Source organism: Charadrius vociferus, unplaced genomic scaffold (assembly GCF_000708025.1).
Source record: "Charadrius vociferus isolate BGI_N301 unplaced genomic scaffold, ASM70802v2 scaffold161, whole genome shotgun sequence".
Taxonomy (NCBI): Eukaryota; Metazoa; Chordata; class Aves; order Charadriiformes; family Charadriidae; genus Charadrius; species Charadrius vociferus.
Genome location: NW_009646928.1, coordinates 2,394,294 through 2,417,513, shown reverse-complemented (window position 1 = coordinate 2,417,513; position 23,220 = coordinate 2,394,294). Strand labels below are relative to the sequence as shown.

General features: G+C 39.6%; 1 protein-coding gene across 3 annotated transcripts in view; it reads left to right on the top strand.

Moving 5' to 3' along the window:
* The window catches only part of RAPGEF4 (Rap guanine nucleotide exchange factor (GEF) 4), a 142,989-nt gene that overhangs the window by 73,505 nt on the left and 46,264 nt on the right, over nt 1-23,220 (top strand). For 2 of the 3 annotated variants that reach the window (XM_009894545.1, XM_009894544.1), the window contains 3 exons: nt 13,974-14,080; nt 15,984-16,105; nt 17,539-17,722. In XM_009894545.1, coding sequence (XP_009892847.1) covers nt 13,974-14,080; nt 15,984-16,105; nt 17,539-17,722 — 413 coding nt within the window. Of the gene's footprint in view, nt 1-13,621; nt 13,676-13,973; nt 14,081-15,983; nt 16,106-17,538; nt 17,723-23,220 lie in introns of all 3 variants that reach the window. The other variant, XM_009894543.1, reaches the window with a different exon arrangement.

Genomic DNA, 23,220 nt, shown 5'->3' with positions numbered 1-23,220 from the left:
CCTTTTGCATAATGTCTCAGGTAGTTAATTTTCACCCAAACCCATTTTCTAATGCACATGAGGGCCAGCGGTGACACCAGGAGCAGAGATAGGAGAGGGTGGCTGTGCAATAGGAAGATGGTGGGAGCATCAGCTCCCAGAGCAGAGCACATTTGTGCCCAGGAAGAACTGCAGGGCTGTGGCTGCCCTTCCACCGCAGCTTCCAGTGACCTGCACTGGGACAGTAGGGCACTTGTCCTCCTCCATGTCCTCCCTCCAACGTCCCTTTTCTCTGCAACCAGCTATGCACTGACAGCAGCACTGACAGTTCTGCTTGCCTGGTGGTAGGGATGCAGAACTGTCCGAAGCACATAAACCTTTTATCTGAGCTTAATTTTCTGCTCTTTTGGATGAAAATTAGCTTCCTGGCCAGGGCTAGCACAAGCAACAGGGCAGAGCCTGGGTGTAGGATTCAAGGAAGGGATGGACCACAGTGGTCCTGTTTGAGGCTGTTGTGAACTGTCTGCAGCCTTAAATGTTTAACCTCCACACAAAGCACTACCAGCTCTGTCAGCTATGAACTGAGACTCTTTGCTGCCCGAAACTGGGCATTTCTGCCAGTGCAAGTCAGCTGCAGGGGAAGCAGAGGGACAACTGGCAGGGGAACGTTTTTTCAGGCCAGCCTGCAGCTCCATTGCAATTCACTGCTAAATCACAAATGAATCTGTGTGATTTCAGTCTCCTGTGTTTAAATAGGGATTTGTATAATGTATTGCTGTTATTGCTGTAATACACATACAGATCCAGGCAAATATTTGTTCCCCTCTCCCTCCTTCCTCTTGAATTGTCTTAATTGTGTTCAGAGCCAGTCTAGATTAAGGATTTTCAGTTTGTGGTCTGCAAACTGCTGGGTTCTGGCAGCTATTCCAAATGAGTCTGGGAAACGAACCTAAGAAAAGTCTATTGTCACTCGCTGCACAAGGTTCCTCATCTTTACTGGCAGTAAACTATAGGGGTCCACAAGACAAAGGAGCCCAACACTCCCCCTCCCCTTTTGTTTTCCCCAATTCACTTCACACTCTGCTGTCAGTGTTAGCTGCTGTGGATTCCAGGGCGATGTTGGAAAAACCTGTGTCAACAAAACTGTAACAGTAAGGTTTCTGGCATTCCTTATACTGTAAATGCATAGCCGCTGCTCCACAGCAGTCCTGGGCCTGTGTAATAGAATGGCTTTCTCGTCTTCCTAGTATAATGGTCCAAACTGGGGGAAGGAAACAGGGAGATTGCCTCGCTAGAGCTCCTGAATGCTCCTTAGTCTGTTCGGTTTCTTCAGTGTTACAGTCAGTGCTCTTGAAATGCTGTCTTTTGTGTTTTGTCTGGCTTTTCTGCTATGAGGTTTGGTGTAGCGAACCTGGATTGCTGCCTGGGAAGTGCTGTGTGACCTTGTGCCAGTACAGACACAGGACAATCTGCAATAATACTGGACTTTACTGGACCAGAAATTCCTCTCAGGAGCATTCCCCTTCCTGTCCCCAAGACAGTCTCCTACACCAACCGTCATGGAGAAGCTGAAGATCCCTACATTACTGCAGAAATGATGGGGTTTTTAACACAAGTTAGCTGGGAATACTCTATGTATATTCAGCATTTCCAGGCAAGCTGGTTTGGATTACAGTAATTAAACTTCTCTGAACAGCAAACATTTTCACACTGTGATTTGCGTAACATAGTTCAACAGTCCTTATCCGTTGTACAGCCCACAAAGAGTCACTAAAGAGTTAATTAAGCCAAAGAAGATTTTGAGATTATGTTTAAAAAGGAGGTGAGCGGTTGACAGATGGCAGGGACAGAATTTCAGCCAGACGAAGCAATATTTTTAGTAATGATGTGAAAATTAATACCAACATTAAAGAGAAATAGAAGAACAGGGATGAATTACGAAATACATACAGTTAGGTCCCTTTCCATTTCACAAGGACAGGGCTGGTTCTGTGATATCCCTAAAAGCCAGACATCACAGAATTTGCACAGCTTGGGCTACATACTGAGAGAGGTAAAAAGAGGTCATCTTTTTCAGAAACATACTATGGTGAATTGGGGTGTAAAGAGATGTGGTTAGCTAGGGAAAATGTCAGGTAGAGTAATTTCACCTCTTTGCATCAGTCTTGGGTTAATTATTGCAGTGTTCTGTGAGCATTTGTGGAGCCAATTTTTTCTCAAGTTGCAATGAAGATTCATTTAGCAACAGAAGCAGCTCAGAGTATGTTTACAAATGTCTGTCCCTCGGTAGCTATCAGGGAAGATGAGCTGAAATTCAAAACAGTAAGAACAAATGTGAACAGGCCTGGTTTAAATGGTAGGAAGTTAGGCAGCTGCAAGCTCTGTAGGAAGTTAGGAGGAGGGAAGGAACAAATTTACAAATATGAAATATTTACTGTTTTCCAATGCTAATTTTTGCTCAGATTGGCAGGATTTAATAGTATTTTCTTGGGGAATACCTACTGTTCACACAGATGCATGTTAACTCAATGTTTGTATTTTATTTACTGATTGTTCCCATTGCATCATGGAATTAATGTGAAAAATGGGGCATATTAATCTGTGTTGTTCAGATCTAATAATTTGATTCCAAATGCCTTTGTACATTTTTAATCAATACAATTACTTCCACTAAGGTATCTGAAGAACACTGAATTAACCGATGAACTAATACAGCAATGAGTTTCATTTCATGCTAGTTAAATGTGTGAGACCACAATTGGATTTCACTGTAAAAGAAAATGAAAAGCTCTTACCCTTCATAGCCAGTATTTCCCCCCTGAATTTATGCTGTTGGACTTTGCCCATCACTGAATCAGATGATCATGTGCCCTCAGAGCAGGAGGAGGTAATGATGTTGATGGGTTGTCCTCAGAAGATGCATGCTGTCCCTCGTGATCAGCTCCCTTCTGTTTTGGTTAGATCTGTCTGGTCATGAAGGTTCATTGTGGTTAGCAGACCAGTGGCGGTGCTCATGCATCCCAGTCAGGGACAGGAGCTGTGTCATGCACCAGAAGCACTAGAAAGAAGGATGCCACCCTAATCAGACTACAATCCAATTTTGAAAGCCACCCAACAAAAAACTGCACAGTTTGAGAGACTTAGATGAGACAGGATAGGTAGCAGGTTCAGCACGTCAGCACCCTCCACTTTGACAAACATTTTGTGGACATCATGGGAAATAGAAGTTTTAAGGAAGATAAGGTTGTTTAGTGGATAGTTGCCAAGAGTAGAATGCTCGTCTTTTCCACTGACGCACAAATATGTAAATTAAACAGAAGTGCTTGAATGGTTTTTATGTTTATGACAGAAGACAAAGCTGTTGAAGTAAAGAAATACTTGGTGGAAAGAATAATATTTGTGCTTTTTTAAAAAATGTGTTCTGGTCTAGCCGTCAGTGTGGGATTTCTTTCCTCTGTTTGCTTTCATATACTACAGAAACAACCATTTACCTTTTTTTAGGAAATATATTCTATGTAGATGGAAAACATCTATATAGATCATTAAAAATCTCCTTCTGTGAAGTAGGATAACAGGTGTTGCACTGGATATTGTTAGATCATTCCTTCTCAGTTTCATTTTTAGCAAAAATTTGTTTCTGAAAACGATGACAGGAAGAAGAATAAGGAGTAGATAGGGCAGCTGGAATCTGAGGCAGATGTGCTGCACTCCTTCAATGTTTCTTCATTTCATGTACATTCACACAATGCACTGTCCTGAACTTCGAGAAGAAGGAACATGGAATCACCAGAAGAGACGCAAAATGCGTTTAAATTAACTTCTCTTCCGTACTTGCCAGAGGCTTTACCTTGTTGCTGACCTTCCCAGGGAATTCAGGAGGTAACTTTCAATGCCCTCTAGCCCTGTCTCACTTTGATGACTTTTCCTTTCTGTGTTAAAAAATCATTATAAAATGCTCAGAATGAATTTGTAGACACTAGACTTCCAGGATTTCAGTTGCAGCATTCAGCAGTGTTTTCATTTTCTCCTTCTCGTCACTAGTCAGAGATGTGAGTAGATAACTGTCATCCCCATTTTATGGATGGAGAAGTTGAAATACTCAGCAGTGGAATGACTAGCTGGGGTCACACAATACATAAACCGCTATCACCCAGGAGACAGTGGTGCTCTTGCCTCACTTGGGTGGCGTTTTGACTACACTGAAGTCAGGAGTTTTACCGTTGATTTTAATAGGTTCACAATTTCACTCCCTAATTTGCACTCCATCCAGTTTTTGGCACCCTTATGTTTGGCATGAAAGCACTTCATGTAAAATTTCACCATTTAGACCTCAGAGGGCAGTTCTGGCACCTGGATGTGATCAAAGCATAGGAGAGCCCATGCGGTCCTATTTGTCTAGTGGCGTGCCTCCTGGGAGACTTGGAGGTGGAAGATGTGTGCAGAAGTTATAAAGGTATCTGGAAACAAGTGAAATAAGTCCTCCAGAAACCCATTAATCTTTAACTTCCCTTCAGTTTGCCTTTTGAGTTGTTGCGGTGTACCTATAGCGTGGGTGAGAGGCAGGTCTTAAAAACCAGTAACCTTGCTGCCTAATATTTATCATACTTTTTCATCTTCATCACTATAATTAGTTTCTCAAGAAGTAAATAATTTCAGGTAAACATACTATTGAAGCCATAGATGTGAAGAAACCAGTAATTCTCAAGAGAGACAATGAAAATCACGCTTTATTCTTGTGTAGGTTAAAAAAATGCAGCAGCAGAGAAAACGTGTGACAACGCTGGCTTGAGATTCCTTATGACAACTGTAGTCACACCTCTATCAGAATATCGGGAATGCTCACGGCAGAGTTAGCATTTTCTGACATTTTATTCAATGCATGCAGTGTAGTTATAGCAGCTGTTTCATTGTAGCAGGGAAGTAGAAAAATGACAGGAAAATAAGACATCATTAGCCATGTTCTGGGGGGTTTTGTGCACTGGTCATAGTCTGTTTCAATATTCTTTTTCCCTTTGACATTCACAGTGAAGTATCATTTTTAGTAATGGCTGAATCATTTTGTGCTAAAAGGACGGACATTTACAGTTTGTCAAAGAAACGTAGAAGTGTTAATAATGCAATTTCAATTTAACTTTCTAAAATAAATTTGCTACACTGATTGTATTTGAGAATTTAAAGGGACACATTTTCCTGTTTATGCTATTAATGCATGTAGATTACTAAAGAAAAGCAATTTTTGAATGTATTTTAAAATACAGCTTAGTCTTCACTTTGTATTACATTTAAAGAATATAGATTTTAAAACAGTCATTGTTACTCTGAATATTTTGATAGTAGCCCATTTGCTGACAGTATTCAAAGCATTTTACAAAGGTAGAAATTATTAGTATTCCTCTCCAAAAAGGCAAAAATGAAACACAATGTGATAACATTATTTTTGCAAGGTCATGCAGTCAGAAAAAAAGAATAAAACTGAGCTGTCTTAACCACTGGTCCTGACAATTTCTACTAGTCTATTTTGCTTGGTTTAGTTAGTTTGTAGTTAGTTAAATCTATGGGTATTTAAATTACATGTGCCGTAGATTTAGGAAACTCAGAGGATTTAAAAAATGTGATTAATTCCTGTTTCTGTGGAAGTTCCCTAATTTTGCAAACACCCTTGTGACCGTGTGTTCCTCTGTCCATACCTTGCACTGCTTCCCGCTTTTGTTGTTTATGGATGTTTCTTAAGAAACAATATGGTAGTCTTTTGTGAGCATCAGTGATTTCAAGATGCTTTGGGGATAGAATTTTAGACTATCTAGTCTGGCTACAGGATCTTTTAATGCTTGCATTGTTTGGTAAACATAGATGAAGAGCAGAAACAAGTGCTTTTTCTGGCTAATTTGTCCTTTGTTAATTGCGAAGTGTTGTTAAGTCACCTACAGACCTGGCATGACAGCAGTTATTGTCAGTTTTGGGCTTTTCCAATTAGGAGACGTGAGCAGGCGCTTTACCTTTGGCTGCCAGTACTGTCTTGTGGAGAGTGCTAGGGAGCACAGGCTGGTTCTCTCAGCTGCTACATGCATTTGTGGGGAGATAGTGAAGAGGTGACTGAAATGTTTCCAGCATGGTACTGATGATTGTTTTTCTATTTCCACTTGTCTTATCTTCTGGAGGAGGGTGGTGAGGTCTCTCTGCAGATATGACTGTGGTCTGGGTTGGACAGAGCTCAGCCCTGGTCATGCGTCCCAGCCACCAGAAGTCCCTGCGGCAGGGAGTGTGTGCCAAGGTTTCTTGTGGACTGTGCCCCTGGAGGGGTTGGTTAGAGGTCGTGACATAGATTGTTTTCTGCCAACAAGCGTTGCTCAGTGTATCAGCATGTTCTGCATAGGGCTACTCCAGAGATCCAGCCTAGGCTAACAGAGCACAGAAATTCCTACAGTATCGGTTACATTTTCCTTCAAATTTTGACAAAAATGCTTTTCAAATCACCTTTTTATGACAGGATCTTTGGCCAGCTGCTTCTCCGATGTTTTTCAGCAAGCTGCATTCACTAAGTCTATTGTTTTACCTGCAGCATCCTAGCAGAGGTTGGTGCAGTCTGCATAGAGACACTCTTCCTCTGCAGATGGGAATAGGACCAACGGAGCTGACTTTAGCATACTCTGTCCAAGACTGCTTTCCACCTGGAAACGGACTCCCACAACTATGATACTATATGCTCAGCTTTATCCCTGCTATATAGTTATTCTGTAGCACTGGAACTACTGGTTTGTATTGGAAAAAGAGTCATCGCTACAAAGGCTCCTCATCTTTGGAATTCTTATCTATGCCTTTGGTCTGAAGAAGCTCAGATAGATGACATATTACAAAAGCAGGCAACTTTTTGGAAGTGGTTATATGGATTTGAGAAAGAATGATAAGACTAGAAGGAGGAGGTATTTTGTGGAAGGGCTGTGGGAACTTTTGCTAATTTTCAGCTGTATCTTACTGACTGGCTGTGCTTTCCACAATATTGTGGAAATGGTTTTTTGTATGTTTTGTTTCCTCCCATGTGAACCCGGCAGGGCACTGATAGCCTTTCAGGAGACACGTACAAGGATATTCAAGAATGACAGTCATAAATGGCAGCCATCAGAAGTCATTTGGAACCCATAAAAGCTAAAGATGCAGTGCTTCCTGAAATACACTTAGGAGAATCAAATGCCATGGGTCTGACTCAAAACCCCTGGAGTCAATTAGGGACTTCCCAGTGATTTCAGTGGGCCCTAAATCACCAATAGCAGTAAATACTGAGGATGTAAACCAAACATACCTCTTAATGATGTGGCTGTTGTTGCTGCCACCTTTCCACTTGTGTGGCTTTTGTCGTTTGTTTCTTCTGGATCCCTTGCCAGCCAGCAGGAAAACAGATGTCACTTGCAATTCTTTTCAGTGTCCCCGTTGGAAATAAAGGGATCAACAGTAGTGCACAGGTTTATCTGATCACCCTGGTAACCTCACATGCCATGCTTAACTCCAGTAAATACAGAAACTTGTTCTCTGTTCAGAGATGAGCTACACTGAGGTCATGGGAAAGACGTGATTCTTTGGCTTTTGTTTTATTTGATCTTAGTTCTTTGCAATACATATTTCCTACGTTAACATTTGAAAGTAGTGAGTTAGGTCCCCTCCATCATTTGATTCTATAGATCCAAATTGCTGTAGATCTAAAGCATTCATTCATATGTAAAGGCTCAGAAGAAACATCCCTTTACCGCTTTTATCAAGGGGAATAGAAAAATGTATTTTTATAAGAGACGTTCTTGGGTTTTATTTAGCAGATTCAAATAACTTGACAAATACAGACCTCATGTTAGATCTCTGTTATTGTTGTTCATTATATTATTTATTTGTTTGCATATGGCTTGCTCAGTGATGTAAGAAGCACAGAAGAAAAGGCAGCCCTTGCCCTATAGTTTTTAATCTAAGGCCTATTTCTCCAGAGATTAAATGTGTGCATATAATTATACAGATGAATAGTCCTATTTAAATTTATGGTATTGCTCTCATGCATAAATATTTGAATCTTCAAAGGAATGGAGGCTAAAATTAATACTTTCTGTGCTTCGCCACAATTTGAACAGGGAGTTTTGTGATTGGTTTCATGAAGGGTTTGTTTGAGTGGCCCAAATGTCAATCCATAAATGTACAGATAGGGATTTTGTCAATGTCTCATTTTGTCACAGTTTCTTGTGATCGTTTTCTGCTTCCCTCTACCAACACCTGCAGCTTTCCCTTCTCTACCCTCCAGACCCCTATACACCTTCTCCCCTACAGGGGGGATCAGCAGATCATATTAAACTGTCTGCATGTGCACTAGTTGGAAAAGGGCACAAGGTAGCTAAAGCTCAAGATGGTGTTGCTGTGTTGCTTTATCTCATGATGAGAGAAAGCTAAGAGCACGTTCTCTTGTGACTGCTGTGGCCAGGAGATGGGTAATAATTTGTAAACTGTTCCAATTGACTTGCACATTTGAGCTCTTCACCTGATAACTTTTCCCTTATTCAGAAGTACTGAAAAATCTGATCAAGTATCTGCAGTCATACAGCTCTGTGCAACATGTATGTACTTTAGTCTCATTAATTCTTCAAAGATACCGTAATGTGTTAAGAAGGTAATTAAACACTCTGCTTACTCTCTGCTGTTTTATAAGGAGAGCTACTTCTTTCTTTCCAAGTGCTTTCTCAGCACCCCTTACTGAGAGATCCAAGATTGTAAAGACTTACAAAACATTTCTTGGACTTCAGCCAAGTTGTGACTATTATCCTAAGATACAATCCCTTACAGAATCCTTTTTTTTTTTTTTTTTTTCTGACGGGAAGTTGTTGCAGGAGCACTGTATCTCCTATTAACTAATTGATGTTACATTTCTCCGCCTTTGAAGCATGACTTGCCTTTCGATAGCAAACTCAGTCCAAGCCCCATGGTTCCATTTGTTGCATTTCATCTCATGGGTACTGCAGCCAGAGTTCACTGCAGTAGATTTGAAAGGCTGTAACTTTGGGGGGACTCTTTGCTGGGCATGTCTTTTGTGAAGTGAAGTTACTGAACAAAATTGGTCCTGTTTTACCTCAAACCAGGACAGATGGCAACAATGTTGTTCCTCAGTAGGAGTGACTGCCTTGCTTTTTTGAGTCCTGGCTTGCTGTTCTGGGGGTTGTATTACTGATCGTCTCTTTAAGTACCACCTTGTGGTTGAACTATTTTTAGACATGGAAAAGCATCCTCGAATATTGCACAGAGCCACATAGTGAGGCTATAAGGTACTTCAGGAAAGCATCTAGTCCATCCCAGAGCCACATGCACGCTTCACTATAGCTGTGTCACTCCAGACGGATACCTTACATATCCTCCCAAGCCCCCGAAAATGGAAGCACTACACCTCCCTGGCAATCCGTGCCAGTATTCACTGTTCACGCTGTTAGAAAAGCTTCACCGGTGTCTAACCCGAATCTTTCTTACAGCAGTTTAAACTCTTTATTTCCTGATCTCTGTACGATGGACTAGATCACTTCTTTCTTCTTTTCAAAGGCCTTTTAAATCTGAAGACTTTTATCACACTTCTGCTAAGACTTGCGTTTTCCTTAGCTGAACAACTTTGATTATTTATGTTGTGCTTTCTGATTATTCTTGTTGCTCTCCTTTAAATTCTGTCCAGTTGGTTTAGATGCTTTTGAAGTAAAGTGGGCAAATGAGACACAGTGCTTTAGTTTAGGTCTTACCTAGAATGACTAAAGCAGAACTGCATTATGTGTGTAATCTTACTACATCCCAGTACGGTATTTGTTGTTTTCACACAAGTATGGCACTACTTACTCAGTTCTGTTTAATATCTGTTATAAACCTTGTTTCTTTTTCTGTGGAGCTGCGCTAAGACATGTTCCCCATCATGTCTTTATCTAGCTGATTCTGCCTGCTTCAGAAAAGTAGTCAGCACTGTCTGTGTTGCATAACAGCATCATACTTTTTTCAGACCAATGTCAAAACTGCATCAAATTGTAAACTTATTCTCCAGTGTATGTGCAGTCCTTCCCATCCTGAAGTCTTGTGCAGAATCAATCGGTGTACGTTTCTACTTTATCCCATGTTAATATTTAATAGTATCAGATGTGATATATTCTTGAGAACACTGCTCAGAACAGACCTCTAGTATGACTGCCAGTTTGACTTTCCTTCACTGGTAATTGCTTTCAAAATATACTTTTCCAACTGGCTTCGCACCTATTTTGTGAGAATTTAATCTGCCCTTTGCAGAAGAGAATATCTTAAGAGAGAGTGCCAAAGTGTTTCTTCCCTAATATATCAGTGTTGCTACCCGGTCATGGAAAGAAATTGGTTCAGTGTGGCATGATTTGTTCTTGATTAATATACATCACATGTGATTCATCTCCCTGTTCTTTTCCAGGTGCTTACAAATGGACATTTTCTAGGAAGACAAGTTAAGCTGACAAGTCTGTAGTTTTTCAGCTCCTCCTTTTCCCATATTTCTGTCTTCTGCTGCCTTCCTTAGTCCCCAAGACTTGTCAGAGGTGGCTGCAGCCCTCTTTACATTTCTTCAAGCTCTTCAAGTTTCCTGCATGAAATCCTACAAACCCAGCCAATCTGAAAATAGCTAATTTACGTAATATTTTCTCATCCGTTCTTTTGTTTTTTCAGGCTGAGATTTTACTCCTGTCACTCTGCTACTTAGGATATTAGCCATTTCTCTGCCGCTGATCTTTCTAATGAACACTGATATAAAGAATAGATCAGCTGCTTCTGGCCTTATTGAGTTACCTGTCAATAGATTTCCCTCTGTTGAACAGTAGATCAACACTTTTATTTTCTTTGTTTTACCACTAAGGTACTTGTGGAATATTTTTTGTACTTCTTGACGTTTCTTGGTAGATCTGTCTCATTTTATACCTTTGCTTTTCTAATTCTGTCCTTTGTTATTCAATTTATTTTTTATATTTGCCTTTTGTAAACCCCTACTTTCTCCTTTCTGTGCATTTCCTTCTTTTATTTCAGTGAAGAGCTTTCTTTAGCTAAGTTGAGTCTTTACTCCATCTTCTAGCTCTGTGCTAGTATATATTGTATGTGTGGTTAGTATTGTTTCTTTAAGTAACTACCAGTTCTCTTTAACTCTTTTTACGTTATGCTTGTTCCCCCATGACCTGCTCCAGGAATTTAGCTATCAGTATTCTGTTTTTATGGAAATTTTTCTTCCTAGTCCATTGTTTCTACTTTGATGTTCTTACTTCCTTCTGTAAAGTTCTGACACCGCATCATTTTATGATCACCTTCACCCAAGTTACCTTCTGGCTTTGCAGCTGATCCTTCTGTATTGGTCAGGATCAAATGTAGGTGAACAAGCCTTCCTGCTGCTTTCTGTAGATTCTTGTGCTGTGCCTTAGCTTTCACCTTGGGTTTTTCTGTACTTTTGGGTTGAATCAAGTTTCTTCTAAATGCTCTCTTTTATTCTGTTTTGATTCGGACGGGAGATTTATTGACAGATCTTCATCCATATTCATTTTTTTCACCTATTAGTTGTATGCATTTTTGTTGGAGCTTAATGGAAACTCTAAAGAACAAAAATGTGTATTCATTTTCACTAGTCTATTGCTGTAAAAGTCTCTTATATTTTTTGTCTTACACATTTTATCTCTCCTTTGAAGTATATTCCTAACTAGAATTAAAAACTGGAAGCTAGACTATATTGTGCTTTATTGATTTAAAAAAATAGTAATCTTTTAAGAATGTAGAATGTAAAAATAATATTCATAATTACTTCAATGCCAATTTAGCCAACCATTCAAGTATATATTTTCCTTCAGTCTCATTGAACTTGACGAGGACTTGAAATCCTTTTAAAAGAAAATAGAAGCAAAAATTATTAATACTCAGAGTGATATCTCTGACTTCATTGGTTATTTATATAACTGTTTGAAACTGCTATTCAGTGGTTTTGTTTGCATTAGAGGCGGCCTTCAAAAGATTCTTGCTGTTCTTGGCATGCTTTACCTGCAAATGTAGACTATCTAAAGCATGTTCCACTCAGTTCCAGAAACCAAGAAATACTGAGGGATGTTCTCCTGCTCTTCTGGTGGGACAGAAATGTTTATGACTTAAATGAGTCTTTGAAAAATTGTTGACTTATTCATGAGAAATATCATGAATCACAATTTAATTGTACTGATTTGCCTTTTCAGAGACTGCTTGTAAGGTGTGAGTAAAAATGAAAAGCCATTTGCATTGTTTTCCATATACAGGCCTCTCTGTTAGGATTATCTTATCTTTATTGGTTTCTGTTGTGTGCTTCCCTCATTTTCCCCTTCCCGGCTGACCTATAGTCTCCTGGTGCATTTGTAGCTCCTAGCACTATTTGATACTACAAGGACTTTGTCACATCATTAAATCCTGTGGGAGCTAACGAACAGATGCCCAGCTTAAGAAAACCGATACCCGGCAACCCAGCAGTACACATCATGTGTTTCCCCATACTTCCGACCCAACTGTCCTGCCTTTGCTGTACGGATGTAAGGGAGCTGTGGCTGCCATGGGCCGAGATGCAAGGTCTTGCCCTTGTGGGAGACCTCTGTGTGCAGTATGATCTCCCCTGTCGGCAAGCCCAGAACGCCAGCCAAATTCAGCCCTCGTGTCGTGTCTCCTGACATTTCACAATAGAAGTAAATTTGGTCCATGCTGTTAACTACCAGTCCCAACAAAGCCAAACGTCTTCCCATCATTCTGAGGTGGCTGCTGAAGTTAGGTTTTGTTTTCCTTTGTCTCCATTTCTACTGTCCTTTAACCCTCTGCTTTCTCTTTTCCTCTGTGTTGTGCCATGTGCTTCTTGTCTCCCCTCTCCTTTCCCCTGTTCGGTACGTGCCTGTTTTCCCATTTCTCTCATCCCCTCCTCTGCTTCTCTCTTGTAGAGCCCTGATAGTCTTCCCTTTCACTCTTCCCTTTGCAGAACCAAGTCACCTGCTTTACTCTTTTCTTTTTCCTTCACCAGCCCTTTTGTGAAAGTCCTTACCCAGGTCTCTGCGAGTGGCCTGCGTGCTCTTGCATTTCAAAGAGTGGCTATAAAAGGGTTGCCGGCCAGGCCGATGGTAGTTTAGAAAAGACAGATAGTGGGAGCAGAGCTTTTTCTTCATTCCTTTTTGTTGTGCTATGCTGTAAGGGAGAAGAGAGCTGAATAGAAAAGGGTGCTGAAGGAGGAGAGAGTTTCCATGGAGGGGGACTGAATGGCAGAGGCAGCCGTGTGCGGAGGAATGCGGTTGTGCCCACTGCAGGTTGAGAGCAGCAAGTGGGAGAGCTAGCTATGTCCGCATAGCCTCAGATCTGGTGCGGTGTTTGGCCATGGCACACTCATTAGTACTTTAGAAAGTTTAACATGCATTTGTTATTCATCTCCACGTGTCATGTCACTGTTTTAATTTGCTGAGCATTAAGAGCCACGTTTGTCTTTATGATGTCTTCAGAGACCTATTTCTACTCGCGTCCCTTGGGCAGAGCTTGGACTTAAACGTCATTCTTTGGTTTTGCAGATTCTTTGTTCATTTTTTTTTAATTTAGCCTTTATTTTATTTTACTGCTCAACCTTTAAAAATGTATTTAATTTCATTTTATTTTTCAGACATCTCTTATCGAACCTCACATCCCACATCGCCCTACTAAAACCATTACACAGGTAATAGGACATAGGTGTGCTGTAGACCCAGGCCACTAGACAAATGAAAATAACTTCTGTTTCCAATGGTGTAATGTGTATAAGCTGAAGTGATGCCTTCTGTTAGATGTGATAAGTATGTGAGACTTAAAATCCCAAATATATACTACATTGCTCTGCAAAAGTAAGCATCTGTGCAAGGACTTTTAATTTAGGGAAAAGAGAACTTGTGTTTTGTTTTGCAGAAGGCAGTACAGAGATTGTGGACAGTTTAAAATCTGTGTGTCTTGGTCCCTTTTTTTTCTCCATGATCACCAAGGTTCCTTCAGAAAAGATCCTCAGAGCTGGAAAGATTTTGCGGAATACAATTCTGTCCCGAGCCCCTCACATGATAAGAGATCGTAAATACCATCTGAAGACTTACAGGTGTGTGAGCTGATTGTATAGAGGTCTCTGAATTTTTATGCCTTCCATCCTCTGATTTGTGATTTATGCCTTACCATACTTGCAGGTCTCAAAAGGTCTGAAATTATTCTGTGATGCTATTTGAGTCTGGATGTTATGCAGTCTTTAATGGGCCTGGTAAATCTTTTCTGAAGTAATTTGGCTGGAAATTGAGTCCATGATTGTGAACAGAGCATTCACATACAAAAACTCTTCCAAAGTTAATAGCATAGTTAGCTGGAATATTCTATGCAATATCAAGTTAAAATGTAGATTCTGTTCTCTTCGTATATCAGGAAGGGATAATAGGAAAGTTCACTAATATATTATGTTACAATACTGATTGCTACAGCAGTGTTGCTCAGTGTGGAGTTCTGAAAATTCACCTGGTAAGAAACATTCCTTATGTAGATTTTCTGCTATATTTAAATTATTTTTTTTTTCAGTATATTGCCATGCTTTCTTATCTTCCTGCTGGTGGCAGCACTGTCTTGCTGAAGTGGGATGACAATGGCATTCGTAGACTAGAAATCCGAGTTCAAGGAGTCAGGATCTATCTACAGTTGGCTTAAGAAACAATCCATTTGTTTTAGTGTCTAATGTTTAAATCAAAAACCTAATGCATTATTCAGAGTATATTTAAATAAACATTGGTTTAAAATATCCGACTTTTTCTAAATAGTAAATCAATATGTTGCTGATCTGCTTTTCAGATAAGTCATTGATTTTCCATATTTCAGTCCAAAATGTATTTAATATGATGCAAGGTATTTGGATATTGTGAGTTGATCTGAGAATATATCATGATATGACGTTGCTCATTGTTCGAGAAAAACAAAAGAGCATGTATGCTAAATGAAGATCAATGCTGGTCCAAACAACTGTACTGTTTTATCTTATACAAAACTGAGAAAAACTCCTAGTGTTGTATCCTTGGGTTTTTTAAGTATGAAATGCCAAAATTTAGATTGGATCCAGGTGAGGGAAAGTTTTGTCATGAAAATGGGATTATAACTGGAAGAGCATTATTTAAGCTAGTTTCAGCAATTTCAGAATTATCTATTTCCCTGGTCTCTGAAAGTGATACATGAAGTGTGGAGCCACAGAGCCTGTTGAGAAGGACTAGCCAGCTTCCTCTCTGTTCTGTGTGTGAGCAGTTACAGATTTTTAAGTTTTTGATCACATTACTTACTTGCTTCTGTTCTGCTGAGCTAGGGAGTGTTATGACAAAGAATTTCACTTAGTGATGATGTGGCTTTTGTTTTTCCCCTTCTTTGGGCGTTCTTCAGAACTTGAGGCGTGCTGTTGTCTGCCTCTGGGTCAGTCAGGTGCCTCAGGTCAGTGAGGTGACCAGCGCCAAGCATGAGAGAGCCTCACTGTAGACTTACAATGTCCACAAATACAGTGTGGCCGGAGTTTGGTTACAAATGGAGGAACACTCTCATAACACTCACTCTTCCTGTGGAGGCTGTTCTCATTGGCAAAGCTTTTACAGTACTAGATGATTGTTTTCATACAGGATTCTGAAAAGCATGAGGCTTTTGCTATCCCGTGGTATATAGAGAAAGTTTCCTTTGAAATCTGCGTTGCAGGTTGTTGCACTGGTGCAATAGGTTTTGTACCAGGCGGCACAGGCTCGCTCTGATCCTCTGAACTTTGCATTTCTCAAAACGCTTGTTGTTCTGCTGAGGTGATCTTCTCAAAACTGAACAACTTCACTGGTATTTCAAGCACATAGGCGTAGATGGTGACATTGTGTTTTCTGTAGGGAGATTTGAGTAAGGTTATACAGAGTTTCAGATACCGCTGTTCATGGCAGACAGTGTGTGTGATCTCTCTCTCGGCTAGCTCCCGTTTCACTTCTGTCTATTTATTTGTCCTTAAGGCAATGCTGTGTGGGGACAGAACTAGTTGACTGGATGATGCAGCAAAGTACTTGTGTCCATTCACGAACCCAGGCTGTTGGCATGTGGCAAGTATTGCTGGAAGAAGGTGTTCTTAATCATGGTAAGATAAAGTAAATCAGCATCTTGGCTAAAACATGGGCAATGGGTGACATCAGTACCTCTGTAGATCTCTTTCATGAAAAGGAAAGGGATCGTGAGCCCAAAAGAAATGCTGCAGAACAGCCTGTTCATTCATAAGTGCAAGTGCAACACCCAGACAGTATTATATGAATCTTGCTACCAATATACCTTTTTATCTTCTGAGAATATAGAAAAGTAAATGAACAATTTATAATGATAACTCTAATTATAGGAGTACACTGGCTTGTGCTTATACTCCAAGAGCTGGATAGCACTCAGGCCAAAGCCAAGAGATGTATTACCACGCACAAAACTGATCTGCATCAAAGATTTACAGCATTTGGAAGTGAACATGATCATTTGTGTTTGCTCAGATCCATAATTTTGGAATGTTTTTCAGTGGTTTTGGAATGTTTCCCAAATTCAGCACTCCAGATATTCCAATCCAGAGATCTGGGATTTTATGTTTATTTTCTGACTGTATTTTACATTGACTTTCAGTTTCCATTTGGCAGGATTTACTTGCTAACAGGATATTATAGCCCTCAAAATGGTAGCTTTCTAAAGCAATATTCATATTTGAAGCTTTGCGTGTACAGTTTTATTAAGTTCAGAAGAGCAGCTCTATTACAGTACACTTCCATTTATCATCTGTTGTACTCCCCATATCTCAGGGAAAAATTTCCACACTAGGAAGATTGTTTCTACCACTTCCTTACCTTAAGGGTTCTAGCTTTAATTCCTGCCTAATATTCCCTTGAACTCTCAGGGGCAAGCTGTTACAAGCTGCATCACAGTAACCAGCTCAACACATTACTCTGACTTGCTTGGAAGACCAAGGGTTTGTCCTTCACTATATCATAGCCTGCCTTTAGAAGTCTTCTCTTGGTAGTCTTTTCATTAAGTTCCCCTGGGATTGTATCTTGATGATGTACATTTCTGGTACATCAGAAAGAATTTAGATGCTTTTGTTACCTTTTAGCCCTGTCTGAAACATGTAGGGCAAGGTGTCCATGCTAGAGAACACCTCTTTGAAATTCATGATGTAACCGTTTCCACAGGGTGAATTGTTTGCTTAAATGAAATGGTTTGAAACGATAAGAACAAAACCAGATCTAAAAAGAAAGAAACCACACACATGCACGCATACACACACGCATGTATGTATACACAACCACAACACACATATACAGAAGCCTGTTGGAAAGTATTTGTAGTACACAATTTAAAAGTGTACCCTTCAAGCCACACAATTTGGACATATGTGAGAAGTAAAGGTGTTTCATACTCTTGCAGTTTCTCTGTAGCTTCCTTTCCCTTCCTAACTAATATTATCTGTGACATATATGATGCTACACAGATTTCTACAAGGTTAACTTTAATGAGGACAGCTTTGTGTTATGTTGTTTTCAGTGGATCAGGAACACCACTTTCAAGACAAATACTTATTTTATCGATTTTTGGATGATGAGCGTGAAGATGCCCCTTTGCCAACTGAGGAAGAGAAAAAAGAATGTGATGAGGAGCTACAGGACACCATGCTGCTTCTGTCTCAGATTGGGCCAGATGCTCATATGAGGATGATTCTCAGAAAACCGTAAGCAGATTAATGAGTTAATGTTATACATGGGCCTTCCTTGTGACATGGAAACAAGAGAAATCTACATTTATTATCAGGCATCCTTTGGCCAGTTATTTCACTTCAGTGCCAGTTTGTTCAACCTCTAAGGTTTTTAAGTCCATATTTAGTCACTTCCAGTCCTTATTAATGCTTATAAGTTGAGCTGTGGGTTGAGAGTAACCATCAAAGGCCATGAATGCCATTGTACTCACCTTGAGGAAAATGCTGCATTATGAGTTTTTATTTCATTTCTGAGTCTTCCCAAAAGTAAGTTGCAGGTAATAGAAGAGTCCTGCTCCGTTAACACTTTCTGTGTAGATGTGCGATTCAATTAACTATGCTGCTTTCAGTTATTGTGAGTGAGTAGAGTGGTAGGATGGCAGCACAGCAGGCACCTTTCAATTACAGTTGTCAGTGGCAGCCATTAATTAGATTAATCCTTAGTAGAACTTTATTGAGTTAAGATAGGCTGGACTTGGCCTGTTGTAGGTTGCTAGCAAGGTGTGAAATGTGGCTCTGTGGGTTTATTTATCCATTCTTATTGTTATAAAATCAATACATTGAAAATAAAAAATGCTTCCTGTACCTAGGCCATGGAGGATGTCTGCCTAACCTTTTCATAGCTATCAGATTGTGTCCTCTCACTCGTCGGTTGGCTAACTGTCCTTCCAGCAATGCATTGTGGTCACACTGAAAACTGTGCCTAAAGGCCTTTTTTACAGTCAACTTCGTGGTGACTTCAAAGCAACCAGTATAAACTCTGTTTGACCCTCCATCAAAGGCAACCTCTTCATTATGCAGGTAGTGTTTAGAAGCCGCTGAAGGCATATTTTACTGCTAATTAAGCGGACTGAGAATAATGAATTACTTAAGGTCCTGTTCACTACAGATTTACTTGTAAAGGGGTCAGTTCAAGAAAGGTAAGTAAACAAAGCTGGGTCCTGCTCCTTTGAAGCCATTGGGAAAGTTTGTCTTTGCTATGGGATAGGATTGGGCCTTGCCTACAGTGTGAAAACATTTTTTATACTAAAAATGTTTTGAATCCACTTAACACAAGTGCTTGCTCCTATTCTGTTTCCATCAGTATCCTTTCCCCGCTTCATTCTTGGCCCTCTGTTGTCTGTTTAGATTGTAAGCTCATTTAGATGACGTTTTTCCAAAACCTTGTTAAAAGCACTGAATTTCAAAAAGTGCCATCAGATATTTGCGCTTATAAAATTAGGTAGCACTGCCCTGCAGCAATAGTTTTTAAAGTATAAATTCTCTTTCCTCTGTTTGTTAAAGGTCTAGTCAAACACAACCAAAGGATTACTCTCTCCCTGTCACAGAAAATACATAGACAAACCAGGCTGGGAGCATGGTGCTTCCATAAACCCTTATGCTGTCAGGGAAGTGGGGTGTTTTCTCCCCACAGGGAGGTCCTGTGCATTCTCCGCTGAGGAGCTAAAGAGGGCTTTTTGCACCTATGAGCAGATGCCAATCATTAGGAGCCCAGGACCAGTGCTATGTGTGCTATGGACCTGCACCTCTGCACTATCTCCTTTGCCTCAGGGTGACTGAGCAGGTTGGCTCTTGGAGAATTGCCCCTTCAAGTTATTATGGTTTTTGGCTGCCTACTACATTTGCTTTCCATCTTGACTTTAAAAACAGCCAGTGTAAGTTTACCCTGGCAGGGTCAATGTTGATTATCATACACAGTCCTTGCAGAGAGCTGAAAGTCTGGAAAGATGCTGTGGAAAGTACTGCTTTCCCTTCTGTGTCGTCACTTGCACAGCATCGTCTCAAAGAATATTCGTAGGAGATTTTTCATGCAATATAGTGAGGGGAAAGAGGTTTTCTCAAGACTGGCAGCCATCTGACATCTTTCCCTATCCCTGTCCCTGAAGGTGCTTATTTTTGCTGCCCTTTGCTCATGGAAGCAAGCTTGTACTGCCAGGCACCATATTAACTACTGTTCTAGTATTCAGTTTACATACGTTATGATTTTGCTAGTTGAAAGTCCACCCTGGGCTGAGCTGCATCAAAGCTGTTAAAATCTCCATGAATCCTCAGAGTCCTGCTAGTTTTGACTAGGCACTGTTACAGCTGCCAAAAGTTCAAGGAATTGTCAGGGCTTCAGAGACTCTGCCTCTAACTGACCCAAGCAGGACCCACAATTTTCAAACCAACACAGCTGCATTTTATAATAGTCACCATTTCCGGAGAGGTTGCAGAACTCAGATAATTACCCTGAAAGAAATAAGACAATATTCTTTGATGAGAAGATTACTTTGAGAATTTGATTGTATAATGAAGCTGTTGCTTTGAAAGGTACTTTCTATTGTTCAAAATCTGAAAATCTCTAGCAAAAAGTGTCACTTGTTTTGACAGTCGACTTAAAAAATTCTCTGTTTATTACATTAACTGCAGCATTTTAACTGTCAAACTGTGAAAGAATGTTCTATAGTTTAAAAAACAGAATAGAGCTCAGGGAAATTTTTGGCAGGCTCTTGTTGCTATTGGGTGTTTTTTTTTTTTCTTTGGAAACACATACACTGAATGTGAAAATAATTTTTTGTGAAGTAGCAAACACAGCTCTCTGCTCCTTATAATGCCTGGACCACAGGTGCAGACCTTGAGCAGGTCCCTGGAAAAAATATTGTAGAATTAACACAGCTCTTCCTCACAACCGTTTCGGTCCTTCAGTGTGAAAATACATCCTGAAAACATTTTTCTAGTTATTTTTATTTGATTTTAATGGTGTTGAGATATAGCTAACTTGATGGTAAACTCTAATTAAATAGGATGCTGTAATACAAAGCTAAACACAATAATAACAGAAGTCTTTAAAGGGAGACTGATATTAATCAGACAACAGTATTTAACTCATGATGTTATGGATTATATTATTTTTTAATACTCTAGGCTACAGTAAGTTAGCAGTATGAGTGAAACAAAAAATTTGTGTTATATATTCATGGTGACTTCACCCAGCAAATTTTTTTCTCAGTACAAAGAGTATTTGATTCCACATGTGATCAGTAATCAAATTTTAGTGTCACTTACATAAGTAAGCTTGACAGGATGCTAGGGAGAGGAAGTGAAAACAAAACCAAAACATGGTAAACAGCACAAAATACATATATTATATATATAAAATATATATATTATAAAATATAAAATATAAACAAATATAATTATACAATAACGATTTAATTATTGCTAAGAATATATAGCTTCTTGAAGGTCTTGTAGAAATTGAGCAAGATATATTTATTCTCTTGTTCCTAAATTTTTTTATTTAGGTATTCCACCCAGCTGCTAGTAGTAAGAACCATACTGGATTTCTCCATGAAGCCTATATTAAGTTCCATAGTCTTTGGTGGAGTTTCCAGCCAATGATATTTAATAAACTAAGTGTTATTTCTGGGACAGGAAGTACAGATTATCTTTCAACATATCAGTTCACTGCCATTTATGTGTGCTGTACGTGGTAAATGGTATGAATGAAGTTAATCAAGGAGGACCGATTCAAGTACAAAGATTACATAATTAGCTTGTGTGCTAGAGTAAGTGAACGTGCATTCACTTTCACGCTCAGACACAGGTAGCGGGTAAAATTATTCATGTCTCCTATATATTCTTTATGGTACATGAAGGCAAAATTTGTGCTCTGGAATTACATGCTTATTTGAGATATAATCACACTGTTATGGTGTCTCTGATCTTTTCCCTTGTTCTTATTATCTGAGAATTTTCTGGTTAGCGGGACGTACATGGTTTATCAGTGGCAAAGTACTATGTTACTGTCAACGTCTTAGTCACAGAAAATCTCAGTGTCTCTGACCTTGATAAATTCTCCAAACACTGAACAGTTTTTATTGATCACTTAATATCACCTGAGTTCTCCTGTCCATTAATGTGTAGCCCTGTGCTGTACCTATTCCATTTATTATCCTGTCTATAACCAGCTATTGCTGTTAGAATGTGTCCCCTGCAGAAACTAGGTCTTTACACAGCAGGATCCTACAAATCAACATCAGTGGGTCACCTCACAGGTTTTACAGAAGCAGTGATGCCTAATATCTTTCCACGTGACATCTGCAGGAGCAGAAGTAAAGACTGGGTACATCCACTATAGATTGCCAGTCCTCCCAATGTGCTAACACAGGAGGCAAATGGACATACTGAAAAAAGAGTGTACCCTTTTGTCTTGATAGAGATCTGAGGTAGAAAGACATCATCCTTTTATATTTTAATTTCATGTAGAAATTTGTTAATCTGTTATGCTATGTTTCCTGTTTTCCAAGACATGCTGTTTGTGCAAGCATGCAATAAAATTAAAGTTATTGCTTCCTATGGGAAGTATTATTTGTTAAAATCATTACCTTGTGTTTCTTAAATCTCTAGTGAAGCTAGTACTGGCTTAGCTTTATTCTGTATTTAATTAAGCTGCTACCGCTCTACATAAATCACTAGGAGTGGAAGCCTTGCGTTACAATTTCAAGCCAGATTCAGTAATAGTAAAGAGTATTTTGAGTCACTAGAGGGCATAGCAGTACCAAACCAGTTTCTGTTTCTCCCTTAAGAGTTTATTCCATTCTGTATAAGAAAAGAATAATTTCATCCAAAACGGGTTTTTTTGGTCTAAATTGGTCTTTAATCTGGGTAATAATAAATGCATGTCATTGGTAAGTGAGGAACAGATGAAAAATACAGCTTTCTTAGGACAGATGTCAGTTGTCCTTATGTTTTCTGTGGCTTCTTCAGTACTTCTTTCATCCAAAAGAAGTCTCCATCAAACTTCTTTGCAAAAAGATGCAATGTAACTCTAGAGTGACACAATTGCTGGGTGCTCCCTGTACCTCACACATGATTTAGACAGACTGTTGAACCAAGAGGTGACTAGGCAGAAAATCTGTAGAGCACTGTATTTCTTCATATGACTTTTGTGATCGTCTAGATGCTAGAATCTCCTGTAATATTGACATTTTAGAAGGAAAACTTCTATCAGAAGTGTTCGTTCCAACACTGATCTTAAGGCTGTCCAAAGGTTCGGTTGTGCTGTTAATTCTTTAGACACCATGCATTGCAGATGGTGGGGACTGGAAGTGCGTATTAGCCTGTTCTTAATGCGAGCATGTAAACCTTCTCCTTTGAAACTCCTGCCCCTGGACTGGGCTTCCTGTATCCCATTTCTGCACATCTTAAATTTGTCCTCTCTGCCTTCTTATGGACTAGGTTGCTCTTCTCTTCTTGGCCCATTGATTTAATTACTTATATTCTGCTTTTCACAAATCTAAACCATTGCTTGAAAGGACTTAGTCCTATAGAAGTAATTTAGGATAATGCTTTAAAGGATTTTTTTCTGTGTGTGTGTACATAACTCCAATGCACTGTCTGAAATTATATCACAGGTGAATATGTCCTTTTAGAAAATAAACTTGTATTAGACACTTTAACTGAAGAGAATCTTGTGAATGGCAAAAAGATTA